This window comes from Passer montanus, unplaced genomic scaffold, assembly GCF_014805655.1.
Source record: "Passer montanus isolate IOZ18808 unplaced genomic scaffold, ASM1480565v1 scaffold81, whole genome shotgun sequence".
Lineage (NCBI taxonomy): Eukaryota > Metazoa > Chordata > Aves > Passeriformes > Passeridae > Passer > Passer montanus.
In genome coordinates, this window is record NW_024373368.1 from 699872 (window position 1) to 715079 (window position 15208).

At 64.2% G+C, this 15208-nt stretch overlaps 1 protein-coding gene across 2 annotated transcripts; it reads left to right on the forward strand.

Moving 5' to 3' along the window:
• Positions 1 to 10: 10 nt before the first annotated feature.
• LIMK1 (LIM domain kinase 1) lies at positions 11 to 9614 on the forward strand. Of its 2 annotated transcripts, XM_039732972.1 has the most exons (16): positions 11 to 160; positions 1867 to 1963; positions 4671 to 4809; positions 5180 to 5289; positions 5365 to 5556; positions 5952 to 6057; positions 6139 to 6323; positions 6408 to 6591; positions 6671 to 6757; positions 6957 to 7088; positions 7199 to 7258; positions 7357 to 7422; positions 7520 to 7676; positions 7775 to 7830; positions 8299 to 8456; positions 8546 to 9614. In XM_039732972.1, the coding sequence occupies exons 1-16, from the start codon at positions 103 to 105 to the stop codon at positions 8694 to 8696; spliced, it is 1938 nt and encodes a 645-aa protein (XP_039588906.1). In that variant the 5' UTR covers positions 11 to 102; the 3' UTR covers positions 8697 to 9614. The 2 variants fall into 2 exon arrangements, with proteins under 2 accessions (XP_039588906.1, XP_039588907.1); XM_039732973.1 differs by lacking the exons at positions 11 to 160; positions 1867 to 1963 and adding an exon at positions 2080 to 2538.
• The last annotated feature ends 5594 nt before the right edge of the window (positions 9615 to 15208 follow it).

Below are 15208 nucleotides of genomic sequence, written 5' to 3' on the forward strand. Positions count from 1 at the left end.
CCTCAGCCTGCAGCAGCTAGGGGCGGCCGGGGGGGGCCCGGCCGGGGGACCGGAACCGCCTCCGCCTCCGCCTCGGGCCGGCGCGGCCGGCAGCGCGCCTGCATGAGGTTGATGCTGCTCTGCTGCACCTGGAGGGACGAGCCTATGGGAGAGGACGAAGGTGCGTGACCCCCCGAGCCCCCCGGCTGACTCAGCGCTTCCGCCGCCGCTCGGGCCCCGGGACCCCCCAGCCCGGCTCCTGCGGACCCTGCCGCCGGCCTGCAGCCCCCCGCATCCTGCCCGCAGCCTCCCGCACTGTCCCCGCGCCCCTGCATCCTCCTCGGCATCCCCATCCCGCACCCCTGCACCCCCAGCATGCCCCCTGCACTCCCCACCCAGCCCGCATCACCGCTGCATCCCCAAAGGTGCCCGTGAGCCCGCATCCCCCCCTGCACCCCCTCACCCAGCCCGCATCCCTCCCTGCATCCCCCACTGCATCCCTCTCTGGTCTGTGTCCCCCTTGTGCCCCCCCATCCAGCCTGCACCTTCCCCACAGCCTCCCTGCATCACCCTCCACCCCTACATCCCCCTCTGAAACGCCCGTCCCGCACCTTACATCCCCCGTGCCCCCCGCACGTCCCCTGTGCTCCCCAGCCACCCTGCATCCCTCTTGCACCCACAGATCACCCCCTGCACCTCGCACTCGTCCAGCCCACAGCACCGCTGCATGCTCCACTGCACCTGCAAATGTCCCCCTGCATCACTCCCCTGGCTGCATCCCCCTGCACCCCCATCCAGCCAGCATCCTCCTCACACCCCCAAATGTCCCCAGCAGCCCCTGCTCACCCTGCCTCCCCTCTGCGCGCCCAGATCTTCCCTGTTCCCCCAGTTCAGCCTCCATCCTCCCATCCTTCCTTGTACTGCCACCCAACTGCATTCCCCCCTGCACGCCCAAATCCCCCCCATCCTCCTTGTCCAGGACTGTGCGCCCAGCCTGCATCCCTGCACCCTCCCAGCACCCCACATCTCCCACTGCAGCCCTGTCCAGCCTGCATCCCCTCCTGCACCTCCACATCCGCCTGCACCCCCACACCTCCCCATCTCCCCCTGCACACTCCATGTGCCCCTCCTGCACCCCCATCCCCTCCAGCCTGCATCCCTCCTGTGCTCCCCAATCCCCCTGCATCTCTCCTGCACCCCCAGATCCCTGCTGTGCCTTCCTTCCCCTCTGCACTCACTGGGCCTCTTGTACCACCCCAAGAACGTGCACCCCAGGACCTCTGCAGCCACCCTGCATGCCTCTGTGTGTCCCCCATTCACCCTCCACCCTGCACCCCTCTGTGTCCCCCCATGCACTGTGCATCCCCCAGAACCCTCTGCACCTCTCTGTGCTCTCCTGCATCCCCCAGCACCCGTCCAGCATCCCTGTGTGTCCTTCTGCATCCTCCATCATCCACTCTGCACCCCTGTGTGCCCCCCACTGCCCTGTGCATGCCCCAGCACCCACTCTGCACCCCTCTGTGTGTCCCCCATTCATCCCCCACCCTGCAGCTCCTGTGTCCCCAGCACTCACCCTGCTGTCCCCCCATGCACCCACCAGCCATCCCACACCCCGCCATCCTCCTGGATCCCTTGTGCACCCATCCTGCCCCTCTTCACCCTCCCTACACTCTGTGCCCCCCTCCTGCCCCCTCTGTCCCCCTCCCATCCCTGCCCTGTCGCCAGCCCTGGGGCCATGGGTGCCACGACCTTGACCCGTTGTGGGATCAGTGGGTGGGGGATGGAACTCACCCCCCCGGGCAGAGGGATTTCATCCCGGCTGCTGCTGTGGGGGCTGGGGCTGGCTGCTGGGGTGACAGCGCTGTCCCCTCGTGTTGCTGCCTGCAGGGAGCGACCTGCCGGTGTGTGCGAGCTGCGGGCAGGGCATCTACGATGGGCAGTACCTGCAGGCACTGAAAGCTGACTGGCACGCCGACTGCTTCAGGTGGGACCCGCGGGGACACCGGGGACACCGGGGTGGCATCAGGGACAGTGGGATGGATGGTGTCATGGACACTGGAATGGATGGCCTTAGGGACACCGGGGTGGCTTCAGGGACAGTGGGATGCTCTGCAGGGACAGGGACAGTGCTCCCTCCCGTTCCGGCCATGGCAGGGACATGCGTGCAGCTATCGTGGTGTCACTCACTGGAGCGTGGCTGTGGCTCCTGGCACCCGTGGGGATGCTCCGGCTGAGGCCAGGCCTGGCAGAGGGCTCTGCTGCCTGTCCCTCGCTGTCCCCTCCTGCCGGGTGACAGGGCGCGTGTGGCTGATGTCACCCGCCCCCCTCCCTCCCAGTTTCCTCTTTCACTCGAGCCCTCCCGGCAGCTCCAGCTGTTGGAGCCCCGAGAAGGAGAAGGAGAAAGGGTAGGGTCAGGCTGCGCAGGGGTGCCCGGGACCTGACAGGGCTTCCTGTGGGGCTGGGGGTGCCCAGGGTTGTCCCCGGGGTGTGTCCCTGTCGGAGGAGGAGGATGCTGGCAGCGGTGCTGAGGAAGAGCCGCGTCCTGAGCGCTGGAGCCAAGTGAGTGGGAGTGGGAGTGGGATTGAAGTGGGAGCGGGTCAGGACGGGCCCTGCACCCCAGGGAGCCCCGGGGGGCTCAGCCTTGTCCCCCGTGCTCGGCTCCCCCTCTCCGGGCCGTCAGCCAGGGCAGGGCCGCTGCGGGGCCGCAGCTGGATCCGGTCCCCCCGGATGAGCAGCTTCCGGCAGCGCTTGCCCTGCTGAAAGCCTTCCTCCTCCTGCTCCTGCTCTTCCTCCTCCTCTCCTCTCCTCTCTCTCCCCCTCTTCTCCCCCTCCCCTTCCCCTTGTCCTACGTTTCCCTCTCCTTCTCCCCCTGCTGCTCTTCCTCTCCCTCCTCCTCCTCCTCCCCGCCCCCAGCCCAGGGGAGGTTTCGTGCTGCGCCATCGGAGGGGGAGTCCTCGTGCGGTGACGTCATGGGGTGGGGAAACTCCGCGCCGTGACGTCACCGCTGCTTGGTATTCCACCTGCGTGGCCGGGGACCCCCGTACTGCACATCCCTGCAGGAAATCCCCTGCAGCTGCCCCTGCACTCCCTGTGCAACCCTGCACCCTACAGCTCCCCCGTACTGCACATCCCTGCAGGAAATCCCCTGCAGCTGCCCCTGCACCCCCTCTGCAACCCTGCACCCTACAGCACCCCCATACTGCACATCCCTGCAGGAAATCCCCTGCAGCTCCCCCTGCACTCCCTCTGCAACCCCCACACCCTACAGCTCCCCCGTACTGCACATCCTTGCAGGAAATCCCCTGCAGCTCTCCCTGCACCCCCTCTGCAACCCTGCACCCTTCAGCACCCCCGTACTGCACATCCCTACAGGAAATCCCCTGCAGCTCCCCCTGCACCCCCTCTGCAACCCTGCACCCTACAGGAAACCCCCGTACTGCACATCCCTACAGGAAATCCCCTGCAGCTGCCCTGGCACCCCATCAACCCCCTCCCAAAGAGGATCTCCTGCTTTGCAGCCCCCTGCACCCCTCCCACCACATCCCCTGCACCCATTCAGCACTCCCCTGTAGAAAATCCTCTACAGCTCCCCTTCTGCACCCCTCAGCCACTCCCACACCCCCACACAAATCCTCTCTGGTACCCCTGTCCCGTCCTGCACAGTCTGATGTGCACTCCTGCTGCTGTATCCCAAAACAGCCCCGGGCACACCCTGCTGTTGTCACCCCTGCACCCCCCAGAAGCTCCCCCTCCCCCTGTGCCCCTTGCAGATTGTCCCAAGGCTGATGTGTCCCTGGCCAGGCTGGCGTATCCCTCTGGCTGCCTGTGCCAGGGTAGGGAGTTTGTGACCAAGGGGGCATGTCCTCTGTCCCTGATCAGGCTGGCACATCTGTCACCAGGGTGAGAAATCTCTCTGTGTATCCGTGACCAGGGTGGCATGTCCCTATGTGTGTCCCTGACCAGGCAGGGACATCTCTCTCTGTGTGTCTGTGCCAGGCTGGCACATCTGTGGCTAGGCTGGGACATCTCTCTGTGTGTCTGTGCCAGAGACACACAAGGACTGGCAAGTCTGTCACCACAGTGTCATGTCCATGGCAAGTCTGGCACATCCCTCTGTGTACCCGTGACCAGGCTGGCACGTCTCTCACCAGGCTGGCACATCCCTGTGTATGTCTGTGACCAGGGTGGGACATCCCTCTGTATGTCTGTGACCAGACTGGCATGTTACCCTAGTCATGGATAGGGAGACATGCCCTTCTGTGTATCTGTCACCAGGGTGGGATGTCCCTCTGTCCGTGACCAGGCCGCCACGCTTGTGACCAGTCTGTCTCATCCCTCTGTAAGCCTGTGCCAGGCTGGCACGTCTGTCACCAGGGTGGCATGTCTGTCACCAGTCTGGTACATCCTTCCGTGTGTCTTTGTCCAGGCTGGCACATCCATGCAGGGCTGGCACTTCCCTCCTCATGCCTCTCCCTTGTCCATCCTAGTGTCCCCACGTGTCCCTGCAGCCCCACTCTGGACTGTCACACCCCTGCAATCACCTGCTGTCACCCTGGGGATGGTGACACATTGATGCAGTGGCCCTGCAGCTACACAGGAAGTGAGGGAAGCAGCTTGCCCAGAGAGCTGTGGAGCAGGCAAGCACTGGCTGTGGCGACAAGGTGACAAGGGTGTCTCTGTCCCTGCTGCAGGTGTTGCGAGTGCGGGGCCTCCCTGTCCCACCAGTACTACGAGAAGGATGGGCGCCTGTACTGCAAGAAGGATTACTGGGCACGCTTCGGGGAGCTGTGCCACGGCTGCTCCGAGCAGATCACCAAGGGGCTGGTCATGGTGAGCCACGGGGTCCCCAGGGGGAGGACATGGAGCCTTGTGCCTTGGCTGAGCTCCTGGGGAGCAGGGGAGTGGGGAAGGGGTGCAGACCCCCAGCACCACTGGGTGTGTCAAGGGTGTCCTCTATGTTTTAGGGGACCCTGGAGGGCCTCGCTGGGGTTGGGGATTGCAGGGGAGATGCTCAGGGTGGTGGGAGATGTTCCTGCAGCCACCCCCAGCTTGGTGGCACTTCTGTCCCCACCAGCCCACAGCTCCGTCTGCCCTACCCACGGCCCCAGTGCACCTGTGGGTGCTCCCAGGCCCCTCCGAGCCCCTGCCCTGCTCTCTGTGCCTGGACGGGGGGTCCTGGGGCTGACGGCACTGCCTGCAGGTGGCTGGGGAGCAGAAGTATCACCCCGAGTGCTTCAGCTGCCTCAACTGCCGCGCCTTCATCGGGGACGGGGACACCTACGCTCTGGTGGAGCGCTCCAAGCTCTACTGGTACGTCTGCTCTGGGGAGACCGGGGGGACGTGGCCCCTGCACTGCCACCCACCCTCCTGCTCTGCTCCCCACAGCGGCCACTGCTACTACCAGATGGTGGTGACACCAGTGATCGAGCAGATCCTGCCGGACTCGCCGGCCTCCCGCATCCCTCACACCGTCACCCTCGTGTCCATCCCCGCCTGCTCCGACGGCAAGCGCGGCTTCTCTGTCTCCATTGACCAGGGCTGTGGCACCGAGCACCCGCGCACCGTGCGCGTCCGAGAGTGCGTCCTGTCCCCTCTGCCACTGTCCCCTCCCCAGGGCTGGGGCTGCCCCTTCTGCCCCTGGGATCCATCCCAGGGACACCTTTTGGGGTGGGAGAGGAGGGGTGGTACTGGGCTGTCCGCATTGTCCAGGGGTGGCCTGTTGGACTGTGGTGGCGTGTCCCCAACTGCAGGGGGGTTTTGAGGGGCTGTGATGGTGTCTCCCTGGCCATGCTGGCATTGCCTTATATGCCAGAGTGGGTTCTGGGTACCATGCATGTCCCTGTGTGGTTGGGGTGGCTTGTGGACACTGTGCCAGCATGTCCTTGTCCAGGAAATGACAGTGGGGTCTCTGACACACCCATTGGGAGTGTCCTAGCACACCCCTCTGATGTCTGACCCCACCATCCCCACAGGGTGGACCCGGACTGCATCAGCCCTGACATGAAGAACTCCATCCACGTTGGTGATCGCATCCTGGAGATCAATGGCACCCCCATCGGCCACGTCCCCCTGGATGAGGTACGGTCCCCCTGTCACACCCCAGCCAGCCCCACTTCTGCCATGTCCCCAAATCCACCCCATCATCATTTCCCTCTGCAGATCGACCTGCTGATCCAGGAGACGAGCCGCCTGCTGCAGCTAACCATTGAGCATGACCCCCACGAGCCCCTGGGCCAGGAGCCAGGGCTGGCAGGCAGCCCCCTGCCCGCCCTGTGCAGCCCCCTGCGCTCGCCAGCCCCCGCGCCCTGCGGGGACCCCGCTGCCATGCGCCAGCGCGCTGTCACGTAAGGCCACCCCCTGCCCCTGCCCCTGCCCCTGCCCCTGCTGGGTGCCCCCTGCACACTGACCTCTGCCCATCCATCCCGCAGGAGGAGCTGCAGCACGGACAAGTCCCCGGGCTCGGGCTCCGTGGGCTCTCCCGCCTCCCAGCGCAAGGACATCGGGCGCTCCGAGTCCCTGCGCGTCGTGTCCCGTGCCCACCGCATCTTCCGCCCCTCGGACCTCATCCACGGAGAGGTGCTGGGCAAGGGCTGCTTCGGCCAGGCCATCAAGGTGGGCAGGGGGCACGAGCGTGGGGGTCTCGGCTCCCCAGGATGGAGGGGGGTGGCTGAGTCCCTGCGCTCCTGGCCAGGTGACACATCGGGAGACGGGCGAGGTGATGGTCATGAAGGAGCTGATCCGCTTCGATGAGGAGACACAGAGGACCTTTCTCAAAGAGGTGAGGGTCCCCTGTCCTTAATCCCCCAGGCTGCAGGAACACAAGGGATGGGTCTGTCTGATCCTGACCCCACCTGGACAGGGGTGACCAAGCCCCATGGGTGCAGCCCTGCCCACTGAGCCTACGAGCAGCAGCTCTGTCCAGGGGGTGTGGGAGCTTTGGGGTCTCACGGACATGGGGCTGGGGGGTTCTCCTGCAGGTGAAGGTGATGCGCTGCCTGGAGCACCCCAACGTGCTCAAGTTCATCGGGGTGCTCTACAAGGAGAAGAGGCTCAACTTCATCACAGAGTACATCAAAGGGGGCACCTTAAGGAGCCTCATCAAGAGCATGGTGAGCACTGGGGAGGCAGGTTGGTCCCCCATCGCCCAACAGCCCCAGTGTGGCTGGGGGACCCTTCTTCCTTTTCCATTTCCTGGCAAATTCCCCCTCCTGCCCCCTAGGACAGCCACTACCCCTGGAGCCAGCGGGTCAGCTTTGCCAAGGACATCGCCGCTGGCATGGTGGGTGCCACCATGGGATCAGTGGGTGGGACGGGTACTGGTGAGTGGGGGGACCATGGCATGGGGGTGCCCCTGCTCTCAGCCCACCCTTCCCACAGGCCTACCTCCACTCCATGAACATCATCCACCGCGACCTCAACTCTCACAACTGCCTCGTGCGGGAGGTGAGTCCCACCTTGTTGCTGCCCTTCCCCAGCCTGGCTTGTGGCTCTCAGTCCCCGTGTGGCTCCCCCAGGCCTCAGCCCTCCCTGTGCCCCCCAGAACAAGAGTGTGGTTGTGGCTGACTTTGGGCTGGCACGGCTGATGGTGGATGAGAAGAACCAGCCCGAGCATCTCAAGAACCTGAAGAAACCGGACCGCAAGAAACGCTACACGGTGGTGGGGAACCCCTACTGGATGGCCCCCGAGATGATCAATGGTGAGGGAAATGTGGCCAGCCAGGGCTCTGTCCCCAGGCAGGGGACGCTTGGTGGGGCTGGGACGGGACGTGTGACATGGCCTGCCCTGTGTCTGCAGGGAGGAGCTATGATGAGAAGGTGGATATCTTCTCCTTCGGCATCGTCCTATGCGAGGCAAGTGCCCCCGGGGCTGGGGTCTGCCATGGGTGCTGGGGTCCTCATGGTGTTTGGGGTCACTTCCCCAAGGCCGGGGTATCCCCCTTGGGATTGGGGTGTTTAGAGTCTCCACTTTAGGATTAGAGCCTTTTCCCTTGGGCTTGGGATCCCCCTAGGGCTTGGAGTCCTCATTGTGTTTGGGTTCCCCTCCAGGGTAAGGTTGTCCCCCTAGGGGTTGGGGTCTCCCTTTTGGGGTTGAGGTCCTCATTGTGCTTGAGTTCCCCCTCTTAGACTTGGAGTTGGGGCCTCTCTCCTTTGGTTAAGGGTCTCCCTGTTGGGGTCTCTCCCTTGGGTTTGGGGTTTCTTCATTGCGTTTGGGCTCCCTCCTGGGGCTTGGACATCTGCCCCTTGGGGCTTAGGGGTCCCTGTTTGGGGCTGAGGTCCCTCCTTGGTGCTGAGCCCGCCTGTTCCTGCCGCTGCCCCCAGATCATTGGCCGGGTGAGCGCCGACCCCGATTACCTGCCCCGCACCACCGACTTCGGCCTCAACGTCCGGGGCTTCCTGGAGCGCTACTGCCCCCCCGCCTGCCCCCCCAGCTTCTTCCCCATCGCCGTCTGCTGCTGCGACCTGGACCCCGAGAAGCGGTGGGTGGTGGGGACCCCCAGGGGTCCCTGGGGCAGGGGACGGGGTGGGGACAGAGCCAGCAGAGCTGCCACGTGTCCCTCTCGCTCAGGCCGTCCTTCGCCAAGCTGGAGCAGTGGCTGGAGACGCTGCGCATGCATCTGGAGATCCACTTGCCGCTGAGCTCCCAGCTGGAGCAGCTGGACCGAGCCTTCGGGGAGACGCACCGGCGGGAGGGGGGGCTGCCCGCGGCCCCGCGGTAGAGCCCCCGCCCGCACCCCTCTGCAGGGAGAGGGAGCTGCGCCCGCCACCAGCCGCTCCTGGGGCTGCCTCAGCCCGGGGCTGGATCCCCGGGCCCCTGGACGCGCCCCCACCCCGCTGCCCACCCCGGGGAGCCGGCTCTCCCCGGGGCCGCATGGCCCTGGGCACCCCCCACGCCGTAGCTCTGACCGCCAGGACCAGCCCGGCTGACGCACCGCGGGGACCGTCCCCCGTCCCCGTGTCCCCCCGGCTCACCTCCCCTTTGCACAGCGGGGCCGCCCCGCCCGAGCCCCCGGGCTGCCCCGGACAGAGCCGCGGCCTGCGGCGGTGCCTTGGCTTTCCGTGAACTTGCACTTGGACACAGGAGGGACCCCGCGGCCCCCCAGGGCACCCTCGTAGCAACGCCCTCGGCCGGTCCCTGAGGCTGCTCCCACTGGCACCCCGGGCTCGGGGGGCTGCCGGCACCCCCGGCCGAGCGAGGTGGCACGGGGGACGCCCCCGTGGCGTGGGGACAGGCATGTAGCGGTCCCTGCCGCCCCTGCTGCCCGTGCTGAACCCTGACCACGCAGCTGGGGACAGCACTGGGTGCTGCAGAGGGACGTGGGGCTGTGGCTCATCTCGGTCCCCCTGCCCTGGAGGGCCCTGGGGGTTGCGCCACGCGGTGCTTTTCATGCTCTTTATTCAGGTTCATTTTTCTGTAAGATATTTAAAGAGAAGAGTTTGTATTATTTTTTCATACAACGTAGCGTTTGCCATTTGTCACTGCCTCGGTTCTGCTTTCCCGAAGGGATCAAACTGTGAAGCCTCTCCGTGCACTTTTGCCCGGGAAGTCCAAGGTGACGTCCTCTGTGGAGGCGGGAAGGGAGCTCAAACTGTGATGTACCCCGAGCCGTGAGTCAATAAATCCTTCCCCGCTCGCTGCCCGGCCTGTTGGCAATCGCTCGCCTCCCCCGGGGGGGCTGGGAGCTCCTGGGGACACTGAGGCACGAGGGGACAGTCCCTCTGCCCAGGGTGGGGCTGTGACACTGGCCGTGGTGGCACCCACCAGCTCGCTTACCCCCATGGGGGCAGTACTGTTGTCTCCCTTTGTGCTGTCCCCACCCCATTGTGGGTACCCAGCCCTGGGACTAGTGCCATCCCTGCTTATGTCACCAGGGCCCCCAAGTGCTGTGTCCCCTCACTGGCCTGGTGGCCATGCCCACTGTCATGCCAGGGTGGTGACAGGCAGGTGACAGAACTGTGTGACCATCGGTGCCATGGAGCTGATTTGCCTTCGGTGTAAAACCAGCCCCAGGGAACAGTGAGGTGGCTCCTGCTGGGGAGGCCATGGCCCTCCCGTGCTGTCCCTCTGTCCTCAACACCTCTCTGAACCAAACTGAGGTCCCCAAGGTGGGGGAGCTCCATCCTTGGGGATGGTGAGCTTTGGAAGCTGGAGAAGACCTGGAACCCAAAGAGCTGAGGGGGACTGACAGGGAAGGGATGGGACTGGGGGGATGTCCCCAAGGATGTCCCCAGTGAGGCTGCAGCTGGGGAAGGAGCCTGAAGGGGTGCCAGGATCCAGGCTGGAACCCCCACCAGGAAACCTCATGGTTTATTGCTCTGCAGGGACATGGGGGGGATGTAGTGACAGTGGCTCTGTCCCCCCTCCTGGGATGGCTCCAGACTCCTGTTCCCCCAGTGAGGGACAGGGACCAACACCCTGCCTGGTGTCACAGGCTGTCATGCTGCCCTTGGTGACACCACACTGCCCCTGATGACACCCCACTGTGCTGATTCTTTGCTCTGGGAGCAGGACACTGTCACTCCCTGGGAGCGCTGGGGTGAGGGACACACTGTGGCCATCAGTCACCCCTGTGACCAGCAACTCATCCCAGACCAAGCCACCAGCTGGGACACCCCCTTGCCAGGCAGGGAGGTGGCTCTGGCACAGCTGCAGTGGCCCCATGCTGTTACTGTCACACAAAAATCCCCTTCAGGGGTGTGCAGCACCCTGTGCCCAAATTCAGCAGTGGTCCAGCCTGACCCAGTGCTCGTGGGAGGGGCTCATCCCATGATGGCTGTCCCCTCCAGCCATCCCTTCCCAGGAGAGACAAGGCCATCCAGACCACGTCACAGGCCACCAAGAGCTGCCACTGCATCCACTGTCTCCTCCCAGCTCCTGCTCTGTGTCCCCCCCGGGATGTCTCTGTCCTGCCCACGCCTGACCCAGTTTGGAATGGTGATACGTGGGGAGCCAGGTGTCCCCACCAAGGGGGTGGCCGATGGCACCAGTGGCTCTGGCAAGGACACAACTGAGAGCTCCAGCCATGAACCATTGGCTGTGGGTTGTCACCTTCCTGGTGGGGAAGTTTGGGACTCCAGGGGAGAGGAGGAAGGGCAGGTTCTCCAGGAATCCTGGCAAGGTGGGCACTGGTGCTGCGGGAACCCTCTTGGGGGACATCTTGTGACAGGGGGAACGGGCAGAGGGTCCTCATGAGGCTTGAGATGTGCAAGGAGAAGAGGTGCTGGGACCAGTCAGGACACCCAGCTGCACAGAGATGTATGGAGGTGGAAAAGGATTCCTGGGATCCCACCAAGGCACTCAGCTGCACAGGGATGTGTGGAGCTGGAGGAGGGTCTCAGGGGTCCAGATGGGGTTCCTGGGGACATGGGGTCTGGTCCCCATCCCTGGCCACAGCAAGACTTACCCCCACATGAGGATTTTCCAGCAAGCAATGCCTCTGGGATACTCTGGAGCCCTTTCCACCTCAGCCAGAGGCTGGACTAAAGACATCCTGGGATCGTTCCTGTCCTCCACCCCTCTGATCTCCCATCCTGCATCTGGCTTGTGGCTCTGCAGGGTGTCTGTCACGGCTGACCCTGCCCCCAGAGCCGCCTCTGTCCCCTGGGCACAGGATCCCTCCCTCTGGCTCAGGGACAGAGGATTTGTGTGACTGGAGCAGCCTGAGCCCTCCCTCCATAACTTGGTGTCACTGTCACACCTGCCCTCGGCAGCCTGGGCTGGGATAGGAGCCACCTCCTTGGTCACACATGTCACCAGGACCTGGTGGCTCCATGGGAAACATCCGGATGCCCAAAACCCTGGTGGAGCTCTGAGGCCAGTGGTGGGGGGTCAGTACCTGTCTGCCTCAATTTCCCCCGTGGCTGGAGCGGGTTGTGGGATATAGGGATGGGAAGAAGGGCTGTCACCCCAGCTCCTGTCCCCCCTCTGGTGTCTCTGGTGTCTTGACAGGTAAGGCTGGCCAAACCCAGACAAGAAAATCCCGTGGGAAACAGTTCCCACCTCATTTGCCAGCAGTTTTGGTGAGGTCCACATAAGCGTGGCATTTATAAACACAGCCCTGGGAATGCGGTTCTGCCATCCTGCCCCTCTCTGCCAGCTGGGGCACTGGGGCCCATCCCTGACCCACAGGGACACAGGCACCTGGGAGGGGACTGCTGGGGGTGCCTGAAAGCCTCAGCTGCTTCTGGTGGGAAGAATGGCTTCTCCTCAGTCCCAGTGCCATCCTCCCCCCGCTCCAGCACAGCCTCTTCACACTGGGCTCCGCAGGGGAGGTGAGTGATGGGCTCTGGGATTCCCCAGTGCCACCAGGTCCCCAGGCAGGACCGGGGATGGGCAGCATGGACTGATGAGTCCTTTGGGAGGGATTTGGGAGCTGGTGACATGATGAGCTGTGGGAAGGTTCAGTCCAAGGAGGGAAGGGGCCTTGTGTGGGCAGGGCTTGGGTGGGACACATGGGCTCGTGGGTTTGGATGGCTGTGGCACCTTCCCCACTGCTGTGACACATCCTATAGGGCTCATCCCATGTCCAAACCCCTCCAAGGGACTGGCATGCCCAGACTTGGGGAATGTGGGCCCTTAGAACCCCCAGGACCCCCTACTCTGAGCAGGAGCTCTCTGCAGAGACAGCCCAAGGATGGGGAGACCCTGGTATGTGGGTTTGGGGAGCTGTGGGACCCTGGCATGTGGGTTTTGGGTTTGGGAGACCCCAGACTGTGGGTTTGGGGAGCTGTGGGACCCTGCATGTGGGTTTTGGGTTTGAGAGACCCCAGACTGTGGGTTTGGGGGCTATTGGCTGCCCTATTAGACTCAAGCACAGGGAGCAGCCCAGGCATGGGCAGCCCTTCTGGGATGAGGCCAAAAGGCAGGAGCTACATCCCAGGTTTTCAGGGTCCACTCTGAGCACAGACCCCCCCAGCCCAGCTCATCCCTGTGCTGGAGCAGATCTTGGGGAGCACTGTAGGGTGCCTGATGTGGTTTATCCTTTCCACAGTGTGAAAAAATGAGTTTATTCCCAGATAGGAGTCTGTTTGGCTGTTTTGGAGAGGGGAGAGCAGAACTTCTGCCTGTGCTTGGTGGCTTTGGGAGTGGACCCTTGGGGCTTTGTCCCTTGGGATGTGTCACTGCAGTGAGGTGCTCCACTCCTGCACATGGCATTCCTCGGCCCAGCCACCGGGCTGGGAAGGCCCCCAGACAGACCCGTTGTAAGGGAGAGCTAAAAATAGACGTTCTCACGGCAGATGCAGGGAAGCATCCGAACGTGTGGCCTCTGGATGTGCCCGCAGACGAGGACGGGACTGACCCAGCCCCATCCCATGCCTGGCTGACACCCTGTGGTCTCCATGACCCCAAATCTTGCCCCCGACCCTCCTGTGAGCCTCCCGGGCAGCCGGCAGCCCCGGTGCAGGCAGTGAGGAGGTTAAGCTCCCCACGCCCGCCGGATGCAGCATCCTGGGCTGGGCTCTTTCCATCTTGTTTTGGTTTGGAGGAATAAAAGCTTTGGCAGCAGCAAAGCCGCTTCCCAAAATAACTCAGCCTCCCATGGTAATTATAGAGCTCCGGGCCCCGGTAGCGAGCGGAGGCTTCCCAGCCGGGCCGGGCCATTGGATCGCTGCTGCTGCCGGCCCGAGGGACCCCGGGGTGCCTCGGGGGCCCTGGGGACTGCTCCAGCTGCGCCACCCTCCCTGGGCGTCACCATCTCTCCCCTTGGCGTCACCTCGCAGACAGGGAGGCGCAGCCCCTGTGTCCCCTCCCGCCCCGCAGCTGATCCCTTCAGCTTTTAATGCTCCGTGTAAAGCCCAGGTTGCAGCTCCCCGGCCTCGATGGGCACTGGGCTACCGGAGCGAGGCGGTGGCAGGCGGGTGGCTGCTCCGGGCTGTGTCCCCGGCCGGGCTGACAGCTCCGAGCTCATCCCGCAGTGCCGGCCTGAGAACGGCCGGCTCACCCCGCAGTGCCCTCCCACCCCCGCTGCTCCTTGAAGGGCAGGGAGAGCCCAGGCTGAGCTCCTGGAGCCCCCAAGCCCCTAATCCCCGGTAATCCTGGAGGAAAGCGCTGCCTGTGGGGATTAGGGCTGTAAACAACCATCCTCACCTGCCTGCCCCTGCCTGCCCCTACCTGCCCCCGGCCGGCCAAGATGAGGTGCCAGGAGAGAAGGTCCCTGCCTGGACCACCCGAATACAGGATTGAGGTGGCCACCGGTGCTCTCTGAGGCTGTGTTGAGCCTGTGGTGGTTGTTTATGGGAATAAAGGGAATGTAGAACCATCTGGACACAGCCTGGATCTATAATATCTGAGGGAAAGAGATTCCAGGCAGTGACAAGGTTGGGGACAAGGCTGAGATAGTCCCTGTGGAGTCACACAGCTTTGGTCAGAGCATGACTGGGGCTGGATTCGTCTTCTCCTCATGGGGAATCACCACTGGCTTTTTTCACGGGCAAGGAAACTGAGGCAAGTGAGGGAGAAGCCCACGAGAGGGATGTGCTGGGAATGCATGTGACCTCGCCAGCTCCCTGGCTTGGAGTGAGTTTGAAGTGGGATAAGGGGCAGTTCTGAGGAGCAGCTGGGCCGGGAGACTGAAATTTGGGGAGGGCTGAGCTCTGCCAGCCTCTCGCCACGGGGAGCAGCCACTGCGGCCAAGGCTCCCCCGGCCCCTTTCACGGCCGGAACACGAGCGCCCCGGGCAACCCCGCCCGCGGTGCCAGCATCCTCCCTGCCCTCAGGGACACGGGACACAGCCGCGTGCCACTGCCACTCACATGGGCTCGGGGCCGGGGCATCTCCGGAAGGCGCTGCCATCCATCCCTGAAGTGAGATGGGGAGAGGGGCACAGCCAGCCGAGGGTCTGGGTCCTTTTGCCAGCCCACCGGGCAGGGGTAGGATGGCTCAGCAGCAGCCCCGGGAAGGGCTCCGGGAGGGGAAGGCAGGCTGGGATTTTGCAGAGGGAACACTGGGAGACTGGGATTCTGTGACCTGTGCCCATTGGAGTCTCCAATCCCTGGTACCCAGCAGGTGCTGTGGAATGTGTAGTGCTGGAGTGTTTTCCCAGTACCCAACACCCCCCAACTGGTGCCCAGTGCTCCCAAGAGCCAGTGGCTGGTGTGGAGCCCAGTGCCTCCTGCACAGTACCTGGTACCTGCAGGGCAATGCCCGGTACTGGTGCCACTGCCAGGAGGTCACTCACTGTCACAGGGGCCATTCCCTTTCACCTGCACCACTGACTGGCACTGGGGCCTT

Bases quoted from the DNA above. Each gene is read 5' to 3' on its own strand.
- LIMK1 (XM_039732972.1), top strand. From the start codon at position 103: ATGAGGTTGATGCTGCTCTGCTGCACCTGGAGGGACGAGCCTATGGGA. The intron at 5,290-5,364 runs GTACGTCTGCTC...TGCTCCCCACAG, and splicing joins GAGCGCTCCAAGCTCTACTG to CGGCCACTGCTACTACCAGA. The intron at 7,259-7,356 runs GTGGGTGCCACC...CCCTTCCCACAG, and splicing joins AGGACATCGCCGCTGGCATG to GCCTACCTCCACTCCATGAA.